The 23,165-nt window shown below is 41.6% G+C and overlaps 1 protein-coding gene across 1 annotated transcript in view; it reads right to left on the reverse strand.

Annotated features, from left to right (window-relative positions):
- LOC144940691 (uncharacterized) overlaps nucleotides 1–23,165 on the reverse strand; it is a 48,948-nt gene that overhangs the window by 24,018 nt on the left and 1,765 nt on the right. Inside the window, exons 2-23 of the mRNA XM_078867011.1 lie at nucleotides 21,135–21,347; nucleotides 18,797–18,813; nucleotides 17,568–17,600; nucleotides 17,164–17,196; nucleotides 16,991–17,044; nucleotides 12,965–13,066; nucleotides 12,404–12,484; nucleotides 12,170–12,214; nucleotides 12,008–12,061; nucleotides 11,674–11,727; nucleotides 11,501–11,554; nucleotides 11,199–11,252; nucleotides 11,020–11,073; nucleotides 10,860–10,904; nucleotides 10,659–10,712; nucleotides 10,498–10,542; nucleotides 8,739–8,792; nucleotides 2,527–2,625; nucleotides 2,154–2,198; nucleotides 1,550–1,648; nucleotides 1,336–1,389; nucleotides 952–1,059 (exon numbers count right to left, since the gene is read on the reverse strand). Coding sequence (XP_078723137.1) covers nucleotides 952–1,059; nucleotides 1,336–1,389; nucleotides 1,550–1,648; nucleotides 2,154–2,198; nucleotides 2,527–2,625; nucleotides 8,739–8,792; nucleotides 10,498–10,542; nucleotides 10,659–10,712; nucleotides 10,860–10,904; nucleotides 11,020–11,073; nucleotides 11,199–11,252; nucleotides 11,501–11,554; nucleotides 11,674–11,727; nucleotides 12,008–12,061; nucleotides 12,170–12,214; nucleotides 12,404–12,484; nucleotides 12,965–13,066; nucleotides 16,991–17,044; nucleotides 17,164–17,196; nucleotides 17,568–17,600; nucleotides 18,797–18,813; nucleotides 21,135–21,347 — 1,451 coding nt within the window. The remainder of the gene's footprint in view (nucleotides 1–951; nucleotides 1,060–1,335; nucleotides 1,390–1,549; nucleotides 1,649–2,153; nucleotides 2,199–2,526; nucleotides 2,626–8,738; nucleotides 8,793–10,497; nucleotides 10,543–10,658; nucleotides 10,713–10,859; nucleotides 10,905–11,019; nucleotides 11,074–11,198; nucleotides 11,253–11,500; nucleotides 11,555–11,673; nucleotides 11,728–12,007; nucleotides 12,062–12,169; nucleotides 12,215–12,403; nucleotides 12,485–12,964; nucleotides 13,067–16,990; nucleotides 17,045–17,163; nucleotides 17,197–17,567; nucleotides 17,601–18,796; nucleotides 18,814–21,134; nucleotides 21,348–23,165) is intronic.

A 23,165-nucleotide genomic window follows, 5' to 3' on the forward strand; every position in this document is an offset into this window, starting at 1 on the left:
GGGAAGGAGTTAAAGATTATAGATCGACTAGGGGTTGATAGAAGGCCTTGGTTGTGTGCAGGGGAGTACAGTGAGATGAGAGGGGAGGAAGAGGTAGGAAGGGATGGGACTGTGCAGGATCTTGGAAGACAATAAGTGCAGTCTTGAAATGTATCCAAAGTTGAATTTGGAACTTGTGTAAGAATTTAAATTTTGGGGTGATGTGGTCGTATTCACAGGTGCAGGACAGGAGCATGGCAGGGGCATTGTGGATCATCTGGAGCTTGGATATAGTGTATTTTGGGGGCGGCGCATAGAGTTGCAAACGCTGAGTTGCGATGCATTGAGTTGCGATGTGGTGTTGGTAAGATGGAGGTATACAATCCTTAAGAGTTGACTCATGCACATAGAGACTTTGGGACCAATGACAACGCCAAGGTTTTGCACACTCTTTTTTGAGTGTAATGTTAAAGTTTGAGATACATGCTCAAACTGGAGTCTTTACTGTGACTTTCTGCTGATAAGGAGTACTTCAGATTTGGCAACCTTTACCTGGAGGAAGTTAGAACCAATCCAATATGGGACCGCATCAAGAGTGGATTTGAGTATTAAGAGTGATTTTGGGTTCATGGAGTCAACGGAGAAATGTCATTTTCAGAGAAGTGAAGGTCGATATTAAAACTGGAGATGATTTTACCAAGTGGGAGGGAGATGTATTGAATACAGCAGAGGGCCGAGGATGCAGCCTTTAGAGACACCATAGTACAAAGGTTACTGAGAGTGAGTCCTTGCGTGGAAATGCAGGAGTGATTTGAGAGGTGAAAGAAGAACGAACTTTGAATACGGCCCTCACAGTTGGACAAATCTGTCCCAGGTGTATCATTTCGTGATGTATTTTAAAAATGTATCGCGTGATGTTCCAGATGAATCGAAGGGCGCTTGTGCATCGGCAGGGAGACAGGGGGAGCTCACTCTCTCGCCAGGTGGGCCACCGGGGCCAGCTGCTCCGGGTTCTCCACGAGCACCGCGCTTGCCTTCCTCTCCAGCTGGGCCGGGTGGACCTTGAAGACCGGCAGGGCCCTAGTGGCACAGCACAGATAGATCATTCTAGATTTGAAGCTTTCGTGACTTTACCGAAAGAACTAAGAGTACAGATAGATCACTCGCTTTGCTACAAGCACACAGCTACCCACTCTACCCACCACCACCCACCCACCCACCTACCCGCCTCTACTTACATCCCTTCACACGAGCATAAAGTACAGCAGCAACAACGTCAGCAGGGAATTGTGCGGCATGACGGAGTGTGTGAGCAAAGTTCCACGTTTGTTTTCAAACAAGAGGTGTGATGCTCACAGGCTCGCCCTTGGGGCCAGGCTCTCCCTTGAATCCATGAACACCTGGGTCACCCTGGAAATAAAAAAACATTTCTATTATAGCAACATCAAATGCAATTTCAATATTTTATTGTCCGTACAAATTTTTTATAAGTGATTAACAGCAGTGCTGTGGTCATTTCCAACAGATGAGCTGCTAATAAATCTAGAGCTGCTCGGATTGGGGGACTGACCTGCTGTCCCTTGGGGCCAAGAGGGCCAGTCGCACCCTGGGGCCCTGGAGCTCCACGGGGGCCTGGGAATCCGGGGGCACCAGCAATACCTGGCGAACCCTGCACAGGAAGGAGGCATCCACGACAAAAGCAGGAATTACACACAGGCACATACAGAGACAACAACTGATATCGTCTGCCACTAGGTATGGTGGTCATGCCACTACCATGGCACCTTAGCCAGACTAGTTGACCTTTGAGGTTACATTGAGTGGCAGAGGGTTTTGAGCTGGTGGGTCACCGGCTACGCCCAGGTGTTATTCGTAACACAAATGCATCACAACCATCAAATGTGTACACACACTACAGCACGCGCATCACAATACATGCACGTACCACAACATAAGCACACATGCCACAACACACAATACATGCACAAACACAAAAATACACACACAACAGGCGCTGAATTAAACTATGTGTCGTATAAACTGACATGTAACTTTATATAACATCTGAGTTACATAGTAGAATAGTTATTTCGGAAGCTCCCCCCACCCCCCCACAATAATTATAGCATTCCATATATGTCAACAAACAACAAGCAAAGAAGCATAATACTTACAGATGATCCTTTGGCTCCAGGAAGTCCATCAGTGCCAGGGTTACCCTGTCAAACAAACATCACAATGACACAAGCACAGCAGTGGGTGAGAAATGTCCCTCTGCAGCGGCCATCAACAACAATGGCTGCAAAAAAATGGAAATTCGTAGTACACGGTGTTCTGATGTTCTTTATTGTATACGCAAAAAAAAAATATCGTTCACGAATGTCAAAAAAGTTATAATAGTGTAAAAATGATCGTAAGTTACTGTTTGCACAGGAAATTGCAACTGTGTAAAGTGCCCGGGTCTGTCTGGCAATGAGACTCGAGGCCGCTGAACGCAAAAATCGCGTTGCGGGTGGGAGCCGCCTGCGATCTCGCGAAGGAACTCACGGGGGAGCCGGACGGCCCAGAAGCCCCAGCAGCACCGGGCTCACCGCGAGAGCCCTGGGCACCTTCTGGCCCACGTGCTCCGGTGGGGCCAGCTTCACCCTGCCAGGGACAGACAAGAAGAGATTTGCGTCACCACCACCCACACACAGACAGCAAGAGTCCTGGCACTGCCCGCCAGCTGTCAACACAAATGAGGATTTGTATTTTGAACTGAGGTGTGGCCCAGAGATAAAGCACGTGTCTTTTTTTGTATGTTGTTGCTTGTACAAGCTGCAGCGTTTGTGTTGCTAATATTGACATCGTGAAATGTGTTTAAAGCTGTATTATTTGAAATGTGGTGAAGTTGAAAGCATGGAAAATGCACAAACCTATCAATACAATTTGGGAACCTATCATGCAAGGGGGATAATGTGGAGTATTGATAATTTCTCTCTGTATTTGCACGCTCTTGAAACAGTGAAAGTACGATTCACCAGTGAATGTTCCCAGATAATACAGTAATGAAGCATGTAAATGAGTTACCCGATTGCAATATTATGAATGGTCATGATTCTGTTCAGGATTCGATGCAAGGATTCTTGTTTTTAACATTGTGGTTAATGTAGCGCCTCTAGTGGCCCCAGAATCAGTTCTTGCACGATTTTATGCATGTATTGTGAAGGTAAGCGTAGGTTGTAATGATCACATTGACGCATTGTTACCTGTATAATATAATGTACATAATGTGTGAGTCATAAAATCTTGAATGAAAGAATACAATGTGTAGGAATTATTGTTTTCATGAAAATATATGAAAAACATGCCATTGATGTAAATATCTGTATCGTGCACAGAACATTGTCGATACAAAAAGACACTGGCACATTAATTTTTAAGAGCATCAACAGATGTTAAATTACACTTGAAAAACATGAAACAATACAGTTTTATCGCACGAAGTTACAAACATAGGTGATGGATACTTTACCCAAGAAATTGTATTTTTGTACGGTCGTGAAATGCACTAGTTTGGGTAATTGTGTTGAAACAAAGTGATTTTGGTGTATTTCAGCACCGTGCTTTAAATATCACTCCTATTACATATGTTGTTTTGCCTTCGTATAAATACAATGTACGTATGTATGTTGAAGTACTAGTATATAGCATGAAACCCAGTTTGATTATGGGCAGCCACCCATGACTAAACTGAGTTCTCAAGTCTAGAAGTAAATTGATGGTCTCAACCTGGTCCACTAATGACTGCGCAAAAAAAACATACTACATTTGGTTTTGCAGTTGCTTTGGCTACCTCTTAACTCTGGTAATTAAAACTATTGCGTTTGACTGTCATACTCCAAGCTCTTTACAGAGCTTTGTGGGAAAGTGCACCACCGCTTCTGTGAACACACTGAAAACTGTCATTTAAAGTATTTTTAGAGCAGATGCGGTGGCACACTGCTCTTAGTCCATGGGCCAGGACCAAAAAAATGTCACTTGTTGGTACCACCTGAGATGACAACAACAACAACTTTAAATCGCCAATCAAAGTAAATTATGAAGTGACCTTACCTAAGAAGTATGTCGTAATATAATACGTTTTATCTCGCTAAATGTTTATCATCCCCAGTGATGCCACATTTCGCTGTGGCTCTTTCAAAGTAATTATTGATCTCATGGCATGAAACTAAAAATATTCCCATTTAAATTTCTAAAGTTTTAGAAACAGTGCTATAGCATCGACAACAACATAAAACATTGTAAAGATCACCCTTGACATAATAAAGGTAGAGACTAGTAATTATAATCAAGCTCAAGTAAAGATGAGTTCTGTAACAATAAATTATTCTCAATGGTTTTAGCCAGGTTACATGCAGATCAATAGTAATATTGGTTACATTGAAGGTAAACCCTGTGATTATAACGTAAAGTCAGCCTGAAAAAATATGAAGATGAGCCGTTATATTGATTAATAATATGCAGGTGAGCCCTGCAATAATAATAGTAGTATTGTGAAGGTGAGCCCTACATGTGTTGCACATGCCACTGCAGAAAATAAACCCTGACAGATGTTAGACATAAACACTCTCTTTATGTCGTTCGCTGAGCTTCCCCTACGCTCCAATAATCACCTGAACGTTGTAATGTAAAACACAGTGCTTTCAGTGGGCATCCAGCCCAGGTAAGCTTTTATTAGAACATCCATCTTCTCTGTTATAGCCTGTTACTGCCTGTAAGTTGAGTTGTCGGAAATAATAAAAAATGATTGTGCTGCAGGTGTAATGCTATTCTGAGTGGGTTGAAAGGTGCTGATATGCACGATGCAATTTTTTCCTCACAGGCACTGGACTTGCATTTAATGCTCAACATCCACGTTCTGACGCCAGCCAGCGTAACACATGCATTATCCTGGCCACGACTTGTCTAAATGATTTTCACTTAAACACTGTCAACGTGTTCGCAGTGGTTAACGGAATATTATTGATAAAACAATTGGAGTGCATGGACGATTAACGACGTTGAGATTAGGTGGAGAGAGCAAATACCCGCAATGGGCTTTATGGAGTTGTTATGCCAGACATGACATTAACACATTAACACAGTCGTGCCAGACATAATGGTTTGGGCACCACAACTTGTGTAACTCCAGACAGCTTTACTTACATGTGTTTCCAGGGATAAAGGAAGGTGTATATGGATTGTGACAATTGGATACATTTAACATATATCAAGTGTTTCCAGCTCAATGTTATTTCCATTGCTCTTCCAATTAAATGATGAAAATGTGAAAAAATATAATTTGGAAACGGGCAATTAATGGCCGAGAAATCTATTCCGAGATGTTAGTGGTGATTATTGGAGATCGGGAACGATTCAGAGTCGTTCCTCGTGATGCAGCAATGCCATGGTAACTCATCACGTATGTGTCCAACACCATCATACAGAGTTGCCATGGTGATCCATCACAACGCTGTTTAACATTATGGTGGAGTGTTGCTACTGGGACACATTATGTTCCTCTCTAACATCATGATGCAGTGTTGCTATGGTGATTCATCATGTCCTCTAACATGCTGCAGCATTGCCATGGTGATTCAACTTGAAACTTTGTAACATGACGATGCAGGGTTGCCATGGTGATTCACCACATTCCTCTTTTTAGCCAGTCTCGCTGTGGGAATCCATTTGGTCCCTAATGTTATGATGTAGTGTTGCCATGGTGATCTATCACATACCTCTCCGACACCAACACTGCAGTCTACTAAATTTACTTTAGGATAATGTGTATGTCTTTGGCGATAAAATGTTGCGACTTTGTGTTCATTGTTGTATGCAATGCTTGATAGAAATTGTAAATGTCATAGCAAAAATGTATTTCATGTCACTTAAATATATGAACAAACTGGAGCTCGTGTATCTCTGGCAGCACTCACTCTGAAACCTGAAATGCAAATAATCGACTATCGCAAGGCATTGCGAGGTCTGGGAACCTCGTTACGGTGAATGTTCAGTTGGGGAACCTTGCGATGAGTACAATTTCAACGTAACATAAACTCTAAATGGGTCGCATATTTTGCAAATCTGCTAGTGGCGCAGTCCAGTTACACTTTGCATGTTGTGGTCAGTGCCCTCAAGGCTTGTCGAGCACCAGCGAAATGTATGCAATCATGACAACTACATTATTTTGGAGAAGTAGGAAGCTAATAAGAATACACGTTATTTCATAAAATAACATTTGCATCAACCTTTGTAACACTAGTGTACGAAATGGCAGCAAAGTAGAGGATGTAATGTCCCAATAATATACACTTTATCTGAAGTACGGGAACACTGTTGAGAATTGCCTATTGGTATCAGTGTTGCCACACATTTTCATTTAACTATTTACATGAACCAAAGAAAGAATTTCAGTCGTGGAAACACATCACGCAACTCATCACCTCAAGCTCGGTTAATTAACGTAATCTGATTGGATGCAACTTAAACAAAGTTACGCAATTACTGAGTGCTGTGTTGGAAGCCATCATTGGAGGTGAAGTAATTCCCGCAGGGGGTAAATAAGTCATGGCATTGCCAAGAAACGATGGGGAAAGAAATCTGCAGTTGAATATTGCACCCCGATTGACAGCACCAAAGTGGCACTGTCTGTTCTTTATCTCGGACTCCTGCAGCTTTTGTGCTATGTGACGTGTACACCGGGAGGTATTCGTATTGCCAACAGGAAGTATCATAGAGCATTGATTATAAGATGCACTTTTTCCCACTGCAAAAGTTGGGGGTGCATCTTATGATCTGCAAGATCTGTGTGTGTGTGACTAGATTTGTTTTAACTTTGTTGGGGTGCTTCTTACTTTTCAGAGCACCGAATAATCCGGAGTATATGGTCAATGTACTTTTACGGACTAAAAAGTACACAGTAAACGGCATCTAATGCCACTAACACTTACGGTTTACTTCTCAGAGGCAAACGTAATATAATTAACTTCATGTGTTTTTTTTAAAGCAGTAACGTCTTTCACTGGCTCTCTGCCTTGAAACTAAATTATATGCGTTTATTTATGCTGGATGATGTAGTCAGAGTTGGAGTACACTTTTTACATGACTATCGTAAATGCATTACCACCCAAATTATGTATTTCTATTTGTTTGGCTCTGTTCAGATGATTTCCCATGCCATGGCATCCAACTGCCCAGTACATTTTCACATGTAGGAGGAAAACAATCCTCAGCATTCAAACAAACCCAACCCATCAAGTTCCAGTATGACATCTAGGCCTGTTCCATGCAATGATAATGAATTAATGATTTAATTATAATTACGTAAAAATGTTACAGTGTCTCCAGTTTGAACATCTGTGAAAAAGAGCTTTATAGCTCATCGGATTCCTCCAGCATAAAAATTATGATTCTGTCTCCATCCCTCTCTACTCACTTCACAATGATAAAGCTCAAAAGCCATGTCCCCATGGCAAGCCACAGATTTACTCCTAATGTTCGTAGATTGCACTCACCTTGTTTTTATCTTTGAACAAAACCGAGTCAAGTGTAATTTTGTAACGACTATTTTGTTTCGCTTTGGCTTGCATAACTTTGTAGCAAATTCCATCTGTAGCACGACAGAGTGAAGTCGACGATGCCAGGCTTTGCCAAAAATGTCTGCTGTCTGCATTGTGCTGCCCCCCCTCTCACTTAGTTAGAGGCCTCCTGAAAAAGGGTGCATTCCTTGCCTGGTGCATGCATTCTCTCTGCTTCTCCACTGAACGATCCACCCCAGCACAATTGACTCCCTTTGTGAAGTGAAAGAACATAAAGCTTTGTCTGCGAATGTTTTCCACGTGGTCGTAGCTTCGGGCACAGGTGCTGGCGAGACAGCTCGATGCATTGATTGAGGTGGGCGTGGAAGCTTTGCACTTTTCCACCCCACGTTCGTCTGTCGACCGAAAGGGATCCTATGGCTGGCATAAATCACTGTCGCAGAGTAGCTATTTTTCATTTTTTTAAATGAAAACTACAGTATTCGGAATGTTGGGCCTTTGTGTAATATGTAATTACCCTATTACGGTTTACTACTTTAGATCATGGAACAAGCTTTAAAAAACGCATCAATCAAGGCTACATAACAAATGTCTGTATTTTACACACTGTATAAATATTCAAGCAATCTACAGTAATTTATGTACAGCTTTTCACATGACCACATCACCACATGTGCTAGATTCGTACGTATATTTCGCGATATGTTTAAGAGGGAGACTGCCCGGAGAGATTATATTTAATGAAATCATTATCGGTCAATTGGATCGCACTGTTATGGGACAATTTTCTCGAGTAATACTAGTGCATATATATAATTAGTCACAAACGTGCGAGAGAGAAACATTGTGCGGCTACAGTTTTATTTTCTTCTTCTTCTTTCTGAAGCATCAATAACAGATGTTGACCTTTTTCCTGTTTCTTTATTTAAAGGGACGTGTTTTCCATTGATTGACAGCACCGACTGCAGTGTTCTGAGATGTAGACAGACTGATTGTCTCCAGCAGACGTAGGGTCATGTGCACTGTGTACGTGTTTGTTACAAGGGGGGGGGGGGGGGGAGTTTATTCATGTGTACATGTGACAATTTCATCATAACCTACCCCAAGGCTAAAGTGAACAAACAGACAGGCAGGCAGACAGACAAACCTCCTGGCTGTTTCGCAGGAGCGCACAAGATACTCGCAAGGAATTTAGCTCACCTTAGCACCTGGGGCTCCAGGAAAACCAGGGGAGCCAGATGGACCAGTGGGGCCCTGCAGGAGAGAGAGAGAGTGTGCACTCAGCATGAACAAAAAAAACAGCACATTTTATGGTAAGCCTGCCTCCCACCCCGTACCACCCCGCCTCTCCCAACCTTTGTCATGCAGGTCAGTCCCCGACATGCGCAGTAAGTTTAAATTACACAGCTTCCATGCACGTCAGCCATGCTTTTTTATGTTACAACCTAACTTTGGGGCGTGTTGCATTACATCTGCCCTTTTCCTAATTGTGTTGAATTTCCATGTATGCATATCGTTCGTGGTTTGTTGTGAGGGTCATTTTATACCAAAAAAAATTGTACATATTTGGATCAACATGATTTGAAACAAAGAGTCAATTTCCAGTTAACTTTCCTCGTAGAGAAAATAAAAAGCTGAACACATCCTTTACAGTATCATAACTGACAGTGTGGGATTTTGAGAAAATGTGCCTCCAGCAACATCTTGCCTACAGAAGGACCTATACTGCCATAGCTGCTAAGTTCACATCGCCACAGTGCCTTCATGTGAAGAACTAATAAACGATGAATCAACATGAAAAGGTGAGCTGGAATATGTCCTCATGCAAGCATGCATTCACAATTTCAGCGATATTTAACATCTTCACAAAGTGCAATTTTTTTTACCGTAAGAGTCAATTGCATGTCGATGTTTTAACAAACTTTTTTTTATTAAAACGCAACAATTATAAATTCACCTGAAAGAGGTTTCACATATATTTTGTATACTTAGGTTACATCACCAAATGCACTCACGTTAAATACACTTTTTTTGTTGTACTTCAAAGAAAGGGGATATGTAAGCGTAAAAGGTGTTATATGAATTGATAATTAATTTGTTTGGGCTAGATTGCGTTATTTATAAATGTGTCGTAACCCTCCACCACCCGACACGGCCAATCAGCAACAAAATGTCACGTTGACAAAAGACAAATAGTTCACTGCTTTAGCCCAAGAGTGAATCCACAACATTTACAATTTTTTAGTACGACGTTTCGCTGGTAATTACATCCAGCATCATCGGGCAATTTGCCAGAATGGTGAAGCCCTCACTTGCTCTCGGTCTTAAATAGAGCAGCGTCATCATTTAACTAATTCAGGTGCAGTGATTTGAGGTGGAGGGGGGGTATTGTAATTATTTAATAGATTAGTAATCAGTGAATTATTATGATTAGTAATAAGTTGTAGATTAGTAATTAATTGTAATGTGTGCTATTGTAATTATATACTACGTTAGTAATCAGTTAATTAGTATGTATTTCCCCTATAAGGAATTGTAATATGCATTATTTACTAATACGCTTCCAGGCCGCAATAAGCCTGTAGCTGTCAGAGCGATTGAAGTTATTTCTATTTCTCTCAATTTCAATGGATTCTCTAATTAGTCTTTGCCAGTAATAATTGGTTTAACACAACACTTCAACGTTATCAAAATCAATTGAGTGTCCTTGTTGGCAAGCATGATCTGCCACTGCCGACAGTTGTGTTTGAGATAATTGAATATTTCTTTGGTGTTCTTTTAGTCTTACGCCGATGTTACGTCCCGTCTGTCCAATAAAGCATCTGGTGGAGGGTTACGACACATTTATAAACAACGCGTTCTACCCCTAAAAACCGTTTATTATGAATAATATTGGTCGCGAAAGCCTGCTACGTGTTGAACGTGTTCTCTATAAATGTGAAATGAACATTGTACTCACGGGAGGGCCAGCAGGACCAGGGAGGCCATCGGAGCCACGTGCTCCCTGTGAGGGATCACACACAGAGGTCAGTGCACACGACCCACACGCCTCGGGAGGACGGTGCCGGTGGCGTGTGGTGCATTGTTTGGAGGTCAGCAAGTGGAGGGGGTTTTACTCACAGCAGGACCAGAGGCACCAGGGCGACCTCTCTCACCAGGCAGGCCACGTGGACCCTAGCAGACGCAACAACACAAAACGCAAGCAAGAGTTGGCCACTTCTTAGCGAGCCACACATGTGGGTGCGATGATGCATTCAAGTCATTATACGTAATTACTTGGTGGTATGGAGAAAAAAATATACGGAGAGTACGGGTACATACCAAGGGCCCAGGGGCTCCGTTCTCACCGGAAGCACCAGATTCACCCTGCAACCAGACGCATACACGTTGTGTCGTTGAAGTGCAAATGCAATGTTATTGTATAAAACACATTTTTGTCTTTTTTAGATTTTATTCAATCTTCGAGGTTTCAATTACATACCTTGGCACCAGCAGCCCCAGCGTCACCCTTAGAACCATCTAGGCCAGGGTAACCCTGCAATGACAAGTGACGCGTTAAAACATGCAATGCAATAACGTAACTTTCTCGTTACGTACGTATGTACAGTGCCAGCAAAAATATATATTTATGATAAAGGATACAATTTTAAAAACACTCACCCGGTGTCCCTTAATGCCTGGAAGGCCAGGGGTTCCTGGGAAACCACGAGCACCCTAAAGTAATAAAATGAGAACATGTGAACATCCAGTTGAGAACTCTGGTTTTTTTGACACTTTGAAACAAGACCTATTACAAGATAGCGCATCCCTTAAACACGCTTCACGCTTAATTATATGAAGCGTGCATTACGTTACCTTATGTGGTTATGTGCATTTATGTGTGGGCATGCAACATAAAATAACATTGCAGAACATTTCTAAAGATGTTAGTGAAGCGAAGAGGTGGCATCATTGATCCTCACCTGCGGTCCTGCGGGCCCACGTTCACCTGGTTTTCCTGACTTGCCAGCCTCGCCCTGGAAGTGAAGACGCACAGTGTCATAACTTTAAGATATTGTGAAATGTGTTTCTTGTAAACGTGTTGCCTTCATGTAAAAAAGTGCATTCAACCGAGCAGAAAGAGCTTTTTACTGACATCATCGCCGGGCTTTCCAGCTGGGCCTGGGGGTCCTCGTGGGCCAAGCCCTCCCTAAAAAGACATGGCAAACAAAGCTTAGAGTCAGTATTCTGCATTTGTTATTCAAACATTAATTTCAGTGCTTGCTACTTGCAAACACGTAAATACAATATATATGGTATGTCTTCATTTCGTTTTTTGTGAACAAAACAATGCAATTGGTTGTATTTACAGAAATGTATAAATCTGGATAAGTCTTTCTTCATGAACACAGCAGGGTTCAAATGATTGAATTCACTTATGTAACTTCGCATGGATTGAGGCTTCAATGGAACGGCGCAGAAATACTTACAGAAGGTCCAGGCTCGCCGGGCTCTCCAGGGGAGCCCTGGAATCCTTGTGGGCCCTGAAGAAAGCACACAATGACACTTAGTGGCATGTCGGAACAAATTGACGGGAAATACGTATAACGATGGCAAGTTTATGGGCTGAAGGGTGCAATATTGAAACTTACAGGTGAGCCTGAAGGCCCTGGAGGTCCCCTTGGTCCCATAGGTCCCTACAAGAACAAAATCACATGAACAGAACCAATTATATTGTGTCTTCACAGCCTGAAAGTTAAAGTACAATAGAGAAAAAGGATATGTTGGGCATATGTAGAATGTGTTTTTTGTCAACTTGGTCAAAGTAATTGCTTTGGATATAACAATGTCTCGTCTCTTGTTTCATATGACGAATGCTCCCGTACCATTGGTCCTTGAAGAGCTCCCATTTGAGCACCACCTCCAGACTTCTCATCAAAGCCTCCGGCCATTTGGGCAGCAAAGTTCTGTTGGGCGGCAGTTAAACAAAATTACATATTTGTGGTCACACATCAACACCTCTGTACGTATGTGTATGTACGTTGAACTTATTTTGCACCGTACGTAGCCAAATGCGCTAATTGGAGGTGCAGGGGAAGGACAACAAACTAAACACAAAAAGTTGTTCTAGAGAAAAGAAAACTACTCCAATTACATGTACGTTATTCTTGTTTGCAAAAATAATTTGAGAATAATTATATTACTGTATATACTGCATATTTGTACAAATAATTTACCCTTTCGTTTTAAAGTAAAAATAAATCAGCGTAATCGGTTCATTATAAATATTTACCCCCGCCCCCCGCCCTGATATAATGAAAATGTTCCATTGAAGTTCACTGCTCTTTCAACTCAGACACATACATGGCAACAATCTCAGGCGGCAGGAAGAGTGACTAATTCGTGGAGTTGTAGGAATGGTCAAAGGGAAAATGTCTGATACTTACTCCACCAAGGCCAGGAGGCCCAGGAGGGCCTGGGGGTCCGGACATGCCAGGGTTTCCAGGAGTGCCAGGCTCGCCATCCCTTCCACGAGGGCCTTGGCCTCCCTGTCAAACAAGGGGTCAGCAACAGCCGGTCAGGTGACGATGATATGAGCAAGCAACGAGAGACAAACGCAGCAAGCCAATGCACCTGCTTCGTTAAAAGGCCCATTATTACATTTGGTATTGCTGAAGTGGATACTACATGAGAATATTTCATTAAAGTGCCATTTTATGCCAAGGGTGTTTTCAAATTCCTGTACATGTTTCTCGGTTTTGAAAAAAAACAACAAATAATTTATATGAGGCGATACATTGACTGAACCTTCCAATATAGCGATAAGAACTATACATTTAAATCCCACTGACACACTTAAAAGCCTAGATACACCGTGCGATATCAGTGCAGCTCACGGGATGCGACGCTAATGAGGGCTCATGATTGCATCGCCGTTGACACACCAGCTCGTGATTATTGCACCACGCAATCAGTTGTGATGTTGTTACATGATGTTTCATCCGTGTTATAATATTTGCAATCAGACAAGACTGCATTCATCCAATCAGTCAATGCGTTTTAATCATGTGGCCACATAGATTATGAGTATTTGTGTGTGTGCACATGTGTACGCATCTTTATATGCATATGCACGTGTGAGATTGAACGTATCGGAATGTGTTCATGTTTGTTGAGTGCATATGTGTGTGTATATGTATGGAAGGTGTGTTTGTGGGTGAATGTGTGTCTTTGTGTTAGTGTGTGAGTATTATTGTTTGTATATGTGTGTATGTTTCTAATGTTCGTGACTCACACCATCCTTTGTGGCAGAATTGCACTCGAATGCATTGCACGCTGTGGCATAGTGCCCTCAATTTTATTGCTTGGAATTCGTGGGGTGCAATACTGCGTAATCCAATTTCCCCGTTGATTGTACCAAAAGAGCATAGTATCATGTATCTAGGCCTTTATATTACACAGCTAAATAGAACATGGCTTTGTCCAAGAAAGTCAGCAGACTGACGTAACATTCACTCCATTTATTGACTTAAACCTTGATGAGAATGGGTTTAGATGTGAGTAAACATTTCATGAAGAAAATGTAAATTAGCAGCAGGATTAAAGTATATTTGACCATTTAAAATTTCAGGAAGAGTCACCTCATGGCTAAATGGTCACAGCTATATACAGAAAACAATAACACAGGAATCTGTATTGAGAGCCCAAGCTTACGACTAGATTATGTGGAAACATAGAAACTTGAATATCTAAGAGTAACAATTAAATATAGTACAGGACTAAGTGTATAGCCCAGGTTCCTTGCTGTATTTAGAAAAAAATACCCGAATGTGTTTTTTTTCACTTCAGATTGTATTAGAATAGGCAATATGCACAGCTGTTTGAGCGCTCACTACAACATGGAATGCAAGATGCCCTAAGGTCAAGGGATGGGGTCAGTTGGATGCAAAAAGACGAGGAATACTATGTTACTGAAATGTTCATAAGTAAAAGGCAATAGCAGAGGATGTCATATCTCCTTTGCGAAAACAACAACAACAACTCATTGCTGTGTGGGATTAATGTATGGGAGGGAAGATATATTTGGATGTAAAAACAATGGCAGCTATCTCAACATTAACTTTTAAAATATGTAAATAATTATTAGAGTGGCTTTGCAGACTTCAAGCATGAAATGTTTTATATGGCCTAATCATATAGTATATTGCACTCCCAAAATAATATACTCTATAGTACTGCAGAGAAACAGCACTTTATTGCAGTGTTATTGCAGTACTGGATATGAAATGTGTTATTGTAATGGATTGACTTGTCATGGGTCATGAATGTCTGATTGGGTGGGTGGTAGGTAGGTAATCATTAGGGAGGTGGGTTATAAGTCCATGAGGTACTGTATTTAACGCTGGCTGCTGAGGTAGGGCATTTAACTGAGTGGAGAAGGAAACAGGGCCTCCATTCTTGGTTGGGAGGGGTGGACAAGTCTATTTAGGCCTCTGCTGTTGTTGAATATAGCTGCTGTACAGTGAGTGAGTGAGTGTGCGTTAATATAGACCCAGGGAATTAATTTTAGCTGGGTCTCCCTTGGTTAACGACCCGGAGAATATATCTGCACCCAAAACACCCCATCTTGTATGCCTCTTGCGATGATGTAGCTACTAGTCCACGTGTCTATCAGCGACCAGCAAAATATTCAGGAAGAAATTAAGCCCCCTGTATAGACCAAGTGTAATCACCATATTGGTGTCGCGACAAAGTGTTCATGTAAATAAAGTGGCCCAGAATGAAATACTGCAGTGATTTGAGCATAGCAGTACTGTTATGCAACACGAATGCAATGTGTAAATTGTTTTGGTAAATTGTGGTTGTAATACATTTATGATTTAACTGTGGGTATCATCAACTAAAAGACAAAGGTGTTCATCACCAACGGTGACCTTTAGCTCGCGATGGAAATTCCATTTTCTCATGACAGGGGCCAGTTTCCCCATAGGAGAACTGTTTACTGCAGAGCGTTGCCTAATATTACCAACCCCAGAATATTGAGAGGCTGAGATCATCCTCCAGTGGAATTTAAACTCTGAACTCTCAGGTTTTGAGTGAAGCGTTCAAATCGCAATGGCCCAAAGCTAGATGAATATAATCAACTACAGTAGCTACTTTGCGATACAAACTCTCCTTGTAATACATTTTAAACAAACAAAACTACATTGTCAGTTGTGTACCAGCAAGAGCTTGTATAAAACCACCGTATCGGGTATATGCCCTACTCTTCCACCCTGGCTGGATGTCTTGAAAGAGGTAGGCGTACCCCATACTTGACCCCGCCACACACACAGCCTGCAGCTTTAGAAACTGTGCAATAGCCACTGATGCTGCTGGGTGGACAGAGGCAGGAGGACTTTGTTTTTTAAACGTGTCCATTGTTTGAGCTGCCCCGCCGGGAGATGGAACTGACGGACCTCTGGATTGCAAGTCCAGCGTGCTGACCATTACCACTGTGGCAGCAGGCGGATATGTTAGGCAATGGCCTTTCTTTGGAGTTGAGGGCAGAGAGATTGACTGACAAAACTATGGTTGGAAAGTGTATTTGCTGTGGGATGCCATGAAAATGGTACACACTATAACCAAAGCTGACATTTAATAAATAACGGCTTGTTCAGCGGCTTCAAACTGGGAGCTGTTCATTCGTCAAAATATTCCAGTCTTCTCAGGCCACCGCAGTGTAAAGTGCCGCCTGTAACTGTGAGTCAGTCAAGCTCGATTAAGTACTTTGATGTTCAAATTGTTACAACTGATACGCTAGGTTTCTCCAACTAAGTTACGTGAATTCAATGGCACCTCTGCTCTTGAAAATAAAGTAAGGGAATGACATCAATTTTAGATGTCATATTGTGAACAGAGAAGACTTTCAAAAGTGTGCCTTTTCTACATGAACAATGTAAGATGAAACCTAAAGTGGTCAGAAAAGAATGAATAGAATGTTTGTGAACAAGCGTGATTATAAAGAGACGAGCAGACACACATCTTCACGAGGAGTAGCAATGGCATAGCACTACCAGGCCTTAGCACCTCAAATACAGGTCTGCACCACGTGTGCAGTACTGTAATGGCCAGCCATTTGCTCACATTTTATAAAAGGAGTGACTGACGTTAATGTTGATTTTACCCGGTGCAATCATCGATATTTGTACAAGGTGACATGCTGTCATATGTTACACCATGACCAAAATCCCATGCACTGTACAACAACAATTGTGGTACATTTTTATCAGTAACACATAGTGGCAAAAAACTACCATGACCCATGAATGTAATGAGTGCCAGTGGACAGATTTCGTGTATGTATTTTTTACTTCTTTAGTACCCTATGTAGCCAAGCGTGCTAATCGGAGGTGCGGGGTGTAGCGTAATGGTTAAAATGCAGGATATGCAGAATGACGCGGGATAAGAATAAGTGCCAGTGTAGAGCATACCTTCTCTCCCTTGTCTCCACGATCACCCCTGGATCCCTGCTCGCCAGGTGGACCCTAGACATGGGGTGGGGGGGGGCACAGCAAAGGTTTAAATCGGCCACGCTCTGCGTGAACACCTATTGTGACAATATCAAATGTGTGCGGCGCACCAATGCAGAAGTGCGTTGCCTCACCTGGGCTCCGGGTGGACCCCTGATGCCATTGGTCTAGAAACCGAGAGAAAAGAGTTGTTCGTTAATGTTTACGTGACAACTGGGCTTTCTCACACGTAACAGCAATCATATATAATTGTTTCAGTGCCTTGCTGTGCCAGATTGCAAATGCACAAATATTTTAAGAAATTATTCGTAATTCAATGTTTATGTAGCATTGATATTACTGCCCAGTTAAAGTCAGAACCCATATAAATTGAAGCAGATCAAATAAAATAATGTGGGCACATGACTCATTTAACTATCTTTTTTATTATTATTCTGAAAGCAGATATTATTGTGAGACTGTTGTGTAGTGTTTACAGCAAAAGCATGGTACAGGACAACGTTCAGCGAGTTAAATGTGACAACAGAAAGCTGCCCACCTGTGGTACGTCTCCAGGCTCCCCCTTCTGTCCCTGTGGGTTATGAGGTCAAAGTGCATTGTTATCACCGGAATTGTATATTTTGTATTTAAACATAAATGTTCAGTTTATACGTTTATTTTAGAAATAATTCTTCAAGAGGAAAAATAACCCACACAAACAATTCAGCGAATAGGAATGTCTCAAGGTGTTTCAAAGGAATCATGCATTCTGACAATTATATTTTATTAACCCGCAAAGTGTGTGTGTGCATTGGCCGGTTATTATGTGTGTGTTGTCCAAAGGTTGATAAGTTAATGCGTGGAGCAAGTATTTGCTTTATTAGCTTCCAAGCCACATCACTATCTTTTTATATACCACAAAACACAAAGTACGCAGCAACAACTCGAAAATATAATAAACATGTCCAAGTTAGACCGCACATTTTAATAATCCTAATTGTTTATCGTATTACAAAACTTATTTTTTTTAAGTCCAGGAAACATTGTTTATTAGAAGGAATTAAAACAAATATCATAGTTAATTCCCAAATGTATTTCCCTCAAATGTTGGTGTGGAAACGCACACGACTCTACGTATAGGCCTACATGGATACAAGAGTGAATATTGGATGTCAATCTCACTGAGGATCTTAGCAAAAAACATCTTAACAATAGCTTCAAAAGGTCATAGCCAATACCAGGCATGTCTAGAGTGTAGTAATCACATTTAATACAAAAAAATTAGTTGCATGAAACTGTGGGTTTGAAAACAATGTATTGGCATGTAAATCTAGGTAATAATGTTTTAACACAGTTGTAGTACCCTAGTTGCAAACTGCTGGGCCATCGCAGGGGTGTGCATATTGAGTTCGGGCTACACACAATCTCTATGCAGTATTGCAGTGCTGTTTTATGCTACAGATGATACACATTACTGTAATACATGTACAATAAACGGTTGTAATAGAATATATTCTTTCGAGCACGGTATTTCATTCGTGGTGGTCTGTGCAGTGCAGTGAATGATAATCTTAATTTTAGTCACGTAGTAAATTATACATATCACTCTATGTCCACTATTACAATACAATACATTGAAAATACATGATAGGCATACATTATAAATAGAGTTTCACAATGCAATGTAAATATACGTAACACATGAAGACAATGATGTCCATCGAGTTGTACAATGTGCTAATACAGTAATATAATAACAATGTAAGTGAAAAATTCATTCATATTTACCCTGGTTCCAACACGTCCTGCAAAACAAAAACATCACATGCTGTCAGTTACCCCCAAGAGTGACAACTGGGCCAAGGACAATCGATGACATTTCTCCTATCCTTGCATGAGGCCACAAGGCTGTCACTCCTGTCCTTGCTGCCATCAGAGCCTAATGAACACGACTAGGACCCGAGTGTGCAGCAGCGTTGCTACAGCAGATGTTTCACCTCAAGCGATAACGGATTTAGGGTGCATGATTCCACCCTTGGGGAAATATTTTTGTAAGAAAGAAGCAGAGCCTCTGTGAGAGTGGGAAATTTAAAGGGCGCTGAGATGACATGGCACTGGGTCAACCCCTTGTTTGTTCTGCTCTGATGCTGGCATAAAGAGTGAAGGGCCCAGTGACAACCACGGATGATAAAACACACCTCAGCACTTTGGAAGAAAAAAATTCTAAAGCATTTTTATATTGACATGAACACAACAGACCATCGAAGAGGTGATGAGCGCATGTGCTGAACCATAATTTGCTGCCAAGGGTTCTCGAGAGGACATTAAGTATTTAACACGGTTTACAAAATACGCAGCTTTCTTTCAGCAGTTTCACGACGAAAGCTGGGCCCTTTACATTCCAGCACTGGTCCGCATGCTAAGAGGCACAGGGATGAGTGCGCCTATAGCTTTGCCCAGCATGGCCTATAGCACGAAGCGAGTGCTGTTGCATGCTCTTTGTGTTAACCAACGTGTGTGTCACAAGCTCTTGCATTGGAGAAGGTAATATGCAAACATTATACAGTATACAATGTTAAGCTATAGTGTTATATGTACTGCATTGCATAAAACACAACGGTACTGCAGTACAATATATATAAAGTATGCACGTATAGTATAAACATGACATAAACAGAAGAATGTATTAGGTAAGTGAGATTCCAAAAATTGTAACTGGAAGTAATCTAACATGGCCATATAGAGCGGAGGGTCAGAGGTCTTCAAACTTGAGACCGGTGGAGAGAATGCTATTGGGTTGACTCGGAGCTGGAGAATGGGCCCATCATCTAGCCTGAGTCAGGTTTAATCAGATTGTGGCCTTTACTTTCCATCACAGGACTGCACTACTCTCAGCCACGTGACACAATCGCTTCTGACCAAACATTTCACGAACAGCATAAACATTTTCAAGTTAATTAATATGACTTCAGCAGAGTTGGGCGTGTATTTGTGCAACACAGATGGAATCTGTATTCGTGTTAAAAGATATTGAACACGAATTATCATAAAATGCAAATGCGTGTTTGGCTCAGCAGCAACGTCATTCACGCTGTCTGCTTGAATGTGTTCTGTAAATGGTAACAGGGATGTGGCGTGGCTCCACGTCAGGTATGCAGTGGGTTCCGCCTCAGGGTTTTCCAGCCAAGAAATCCATGCGGCCTTCTGGGAGAAGAGGTCTGGCTGCAGCCCAGCAGCACCCAGTGGTGCATTTAAACATTGCTTCCGCTCTCCTATTGAACTCGAGTTTATACCCGCTCATTGCACATACAATTAAAAAGACTAACCTGTGGTGAAAATAACAATGCTTTTGAAAAATAATAAGTATTGAAGCCATTCCTAATCTCGCAACGTTCTTGGGCGACCGAAGATAAAATCATGTCATGATTGGCATGAAGCCATTGCAAGCGGCCATGCAAAGCTCTAACAGTTTGAGTTGTAGGCATGCATCCTAACAGCTTGTAACTCATGCACAACATTAAGTTTGCACACGTGTGTCAATTTAATAGTTACAGGTACAAAAAACAACAAAAACCCCTAAGCATGTGACATACTAACACGCATAGAAAGTAACACAACACAATACAGCAATGACTGAACATATTTGCTGAAAGAAATGACGATACGTAATGTTTCACTCGTGTGAAAATATTAGTGTACAGTGATTAGAATACCTCACTCGATTTTGCAAATGTGATTGGATGTGGTTGATAGCAATAATGATGGAATGATCAGTCTCCATGTTTTTCGGTAAACAGTATTAAAACCTCTGGACAGCAGAGCTCAGTAGTGCCCCATTTACCAGAGTGGAGTTAAAAAAGAGCACATATTTCGAAGAATTGGTATTCTTAATCATATCTCACAACGCCTTAAAAAAAACCCAGCCAATTGTGCACAAAATCTCCCAATCTCACAGCCCTGATCAAGGCACTATGTTGTGGTTACTCTGAGAAGATGGCATCTTAGTTTTGCACCGTAACTTTTTGATGATGGAATTTAGTATGGGCAGTGGCTGCCCGAAAAACTGTGGCAGTTGCTGGATCAGCGTGGGTTTGTTTCGAAAGCGTGATGCAGGAGGGCCTCTTACTGCCGTTGCCGTTGGACTCGGACGTCGGGCAGGCGGGGCAGCACTCCCCGAAGGGGATCTCTGGGTTGGGGCAGTTCTTCAGCGGCTCGCAGATGATGTCATCGCAGAGGATGTTCCCATTGTCGCAGACGCAGATACGACACGGCTCAGGCTTCCAGACGTCCTTGTCACTATACTTTTGTCCATCCTGTGTACAGCTTCCTACGTCTTCATCTGAAATGGCAGAATGCGAGGGGGAATGATGAAACAATAAAAACATAACGGTTCGACAGCAATTGTGATAAAAAGCACTCTATCATTCAATATCCTGCCTCAGAGAGCTATTACAGTTTTATTTTGACCTGTCACCTTTCCATATAAAGAAGCATATGAGAGGGCATGTCTAAATTAGAAATACTACACAATATAATATAAATAGTTCCACTGTAAAATGGGATTAAACTTGTTAAAAACATTATTCTTTATGTTGGGGGCCAGATGATACGCAGAGTCACTTTTCCAAGGGAGACCTGGGTCCAAAATAAATTGTTAAAAATGCAAGGGAAACAACTGCAAAACTTGAAATCCACTTGCTAAATGATGTCAAATATGCTATAATGCAGCGGTGGCACAGTGGTTAGCATGCTGCGCTATGTACTCAGCAACCCGAGTTCGATTCCTGGTCACGGCCAACATCAGTGGCGGCAATAAATGTCAGAACCGGTCCTGGATCGCGCCTTTCAGCAGCCTGCACTGACCAACGTGGTGAAATATGGTGAAACGACTCTCGTGACGGACAGGGCATGGGGATGTCTTCATCAAGCAGTGGATTGAAGTGCTTTTTACAATTATGCGACATACAGAAAGCTAACACCTTATTATCACAAAACAATACATGAAATGCACACAATGAATTTCCCGTGGAAGAGTAATTTAAACGGTGTGCATATAGTACATTGCACAATATGTACTGTGCAGCATTATAACGTCTTACTATAATTTAATATGCAAACCATTAAGATTTTGCTTTCTATTAACAGCGGAATGTGTTTGATCGCATATCCATATGCAAAAAAGAACATTTAGTTAAAGAAGTGTCAAGTTTTTAATTTAAATACGTAATTATTTTAATTTAAGATATTTTAATCATGAGGTACATGCAAACTCAACTTGTAATCATAAAGGTAAATAAATTTCCACTGGGTTTTAGTATTGCGTCATAAAATCACTGATACTAAATTAGTATTTCACTTATATGATTTTTACCATATATTGGCTATTCGATTAAATATAGCGGAGGATATGAACATGTTATTTTGGCTCTAAACACTCAACCAGCCCTGCAAGACACAATTTCCATACATCTACAAAATGTTGTAGTATGAAGGTGAAATCTGCAGAAGAGTTTACTTATGATACACTGTAAGTGCGCATGGTATAATGATGCCAGGTTCTGGCATGAGACACATTGCAAACGCATTATTTGAGAAACGAGGCAAGTCATTCATTTCCTCGCAGGTGTTGAAACCATTTCAGACATTCCTTCTGAATCGCCTCAGAAAACACGCTGTGTTTCTGTTTTACAGACGGCTGTTAACATTGAGTGTTCTCCCCTTGCATAAAAAACACAGATGTTGTTGCATTAAAGAGGGCACGGCCCTCTATAAAAGGGCCCACTGGAACCCCGTCTGGCCTCGGTAAAAATGTCAGATGATCCCTGCCAACCCATGCTGTATTGAGCCTCTACAAAGATAGTTAACGAAAGATGTTTTGTTGCAGGATAAATTCCTCCTTGCAGACATCCTCTGAAAACCGGGGCAGCTAAGCTTTTCCAGTTTAGAGAGCGGTACGCTTGCTTTTTGCTCGAGTCTCTAACTTGCTCGTAGTCACCAAGCCAACAAAACATGACAAGACATTCCAAGAGGTAGCGTGCCAAGCACTTGCAAATCCCAAGAGATCTGACGCTGCCACAGGTCACAGCAAGGTGCCAAGATGACCAACATCCCTCCAGCAATGTGTGCTTGGCAAGATGTCAGTATTTTAAGCACCAGT

Source organism: Lampetra fluviatilis, chromosome 2, assembly GCF_964198595.1.
Source record: "Lampetra fluviatilis chromosome 2, kcLamFluv1.1, whole genome shotgun sequence".
NCBI classification, from domain to species: Eukaryota; Metazoa; Chordata; class Hyperoartia; order Petromyzontiformes; family Petromyzontidae; genus Lampetra; species Lampetra fluviatilis.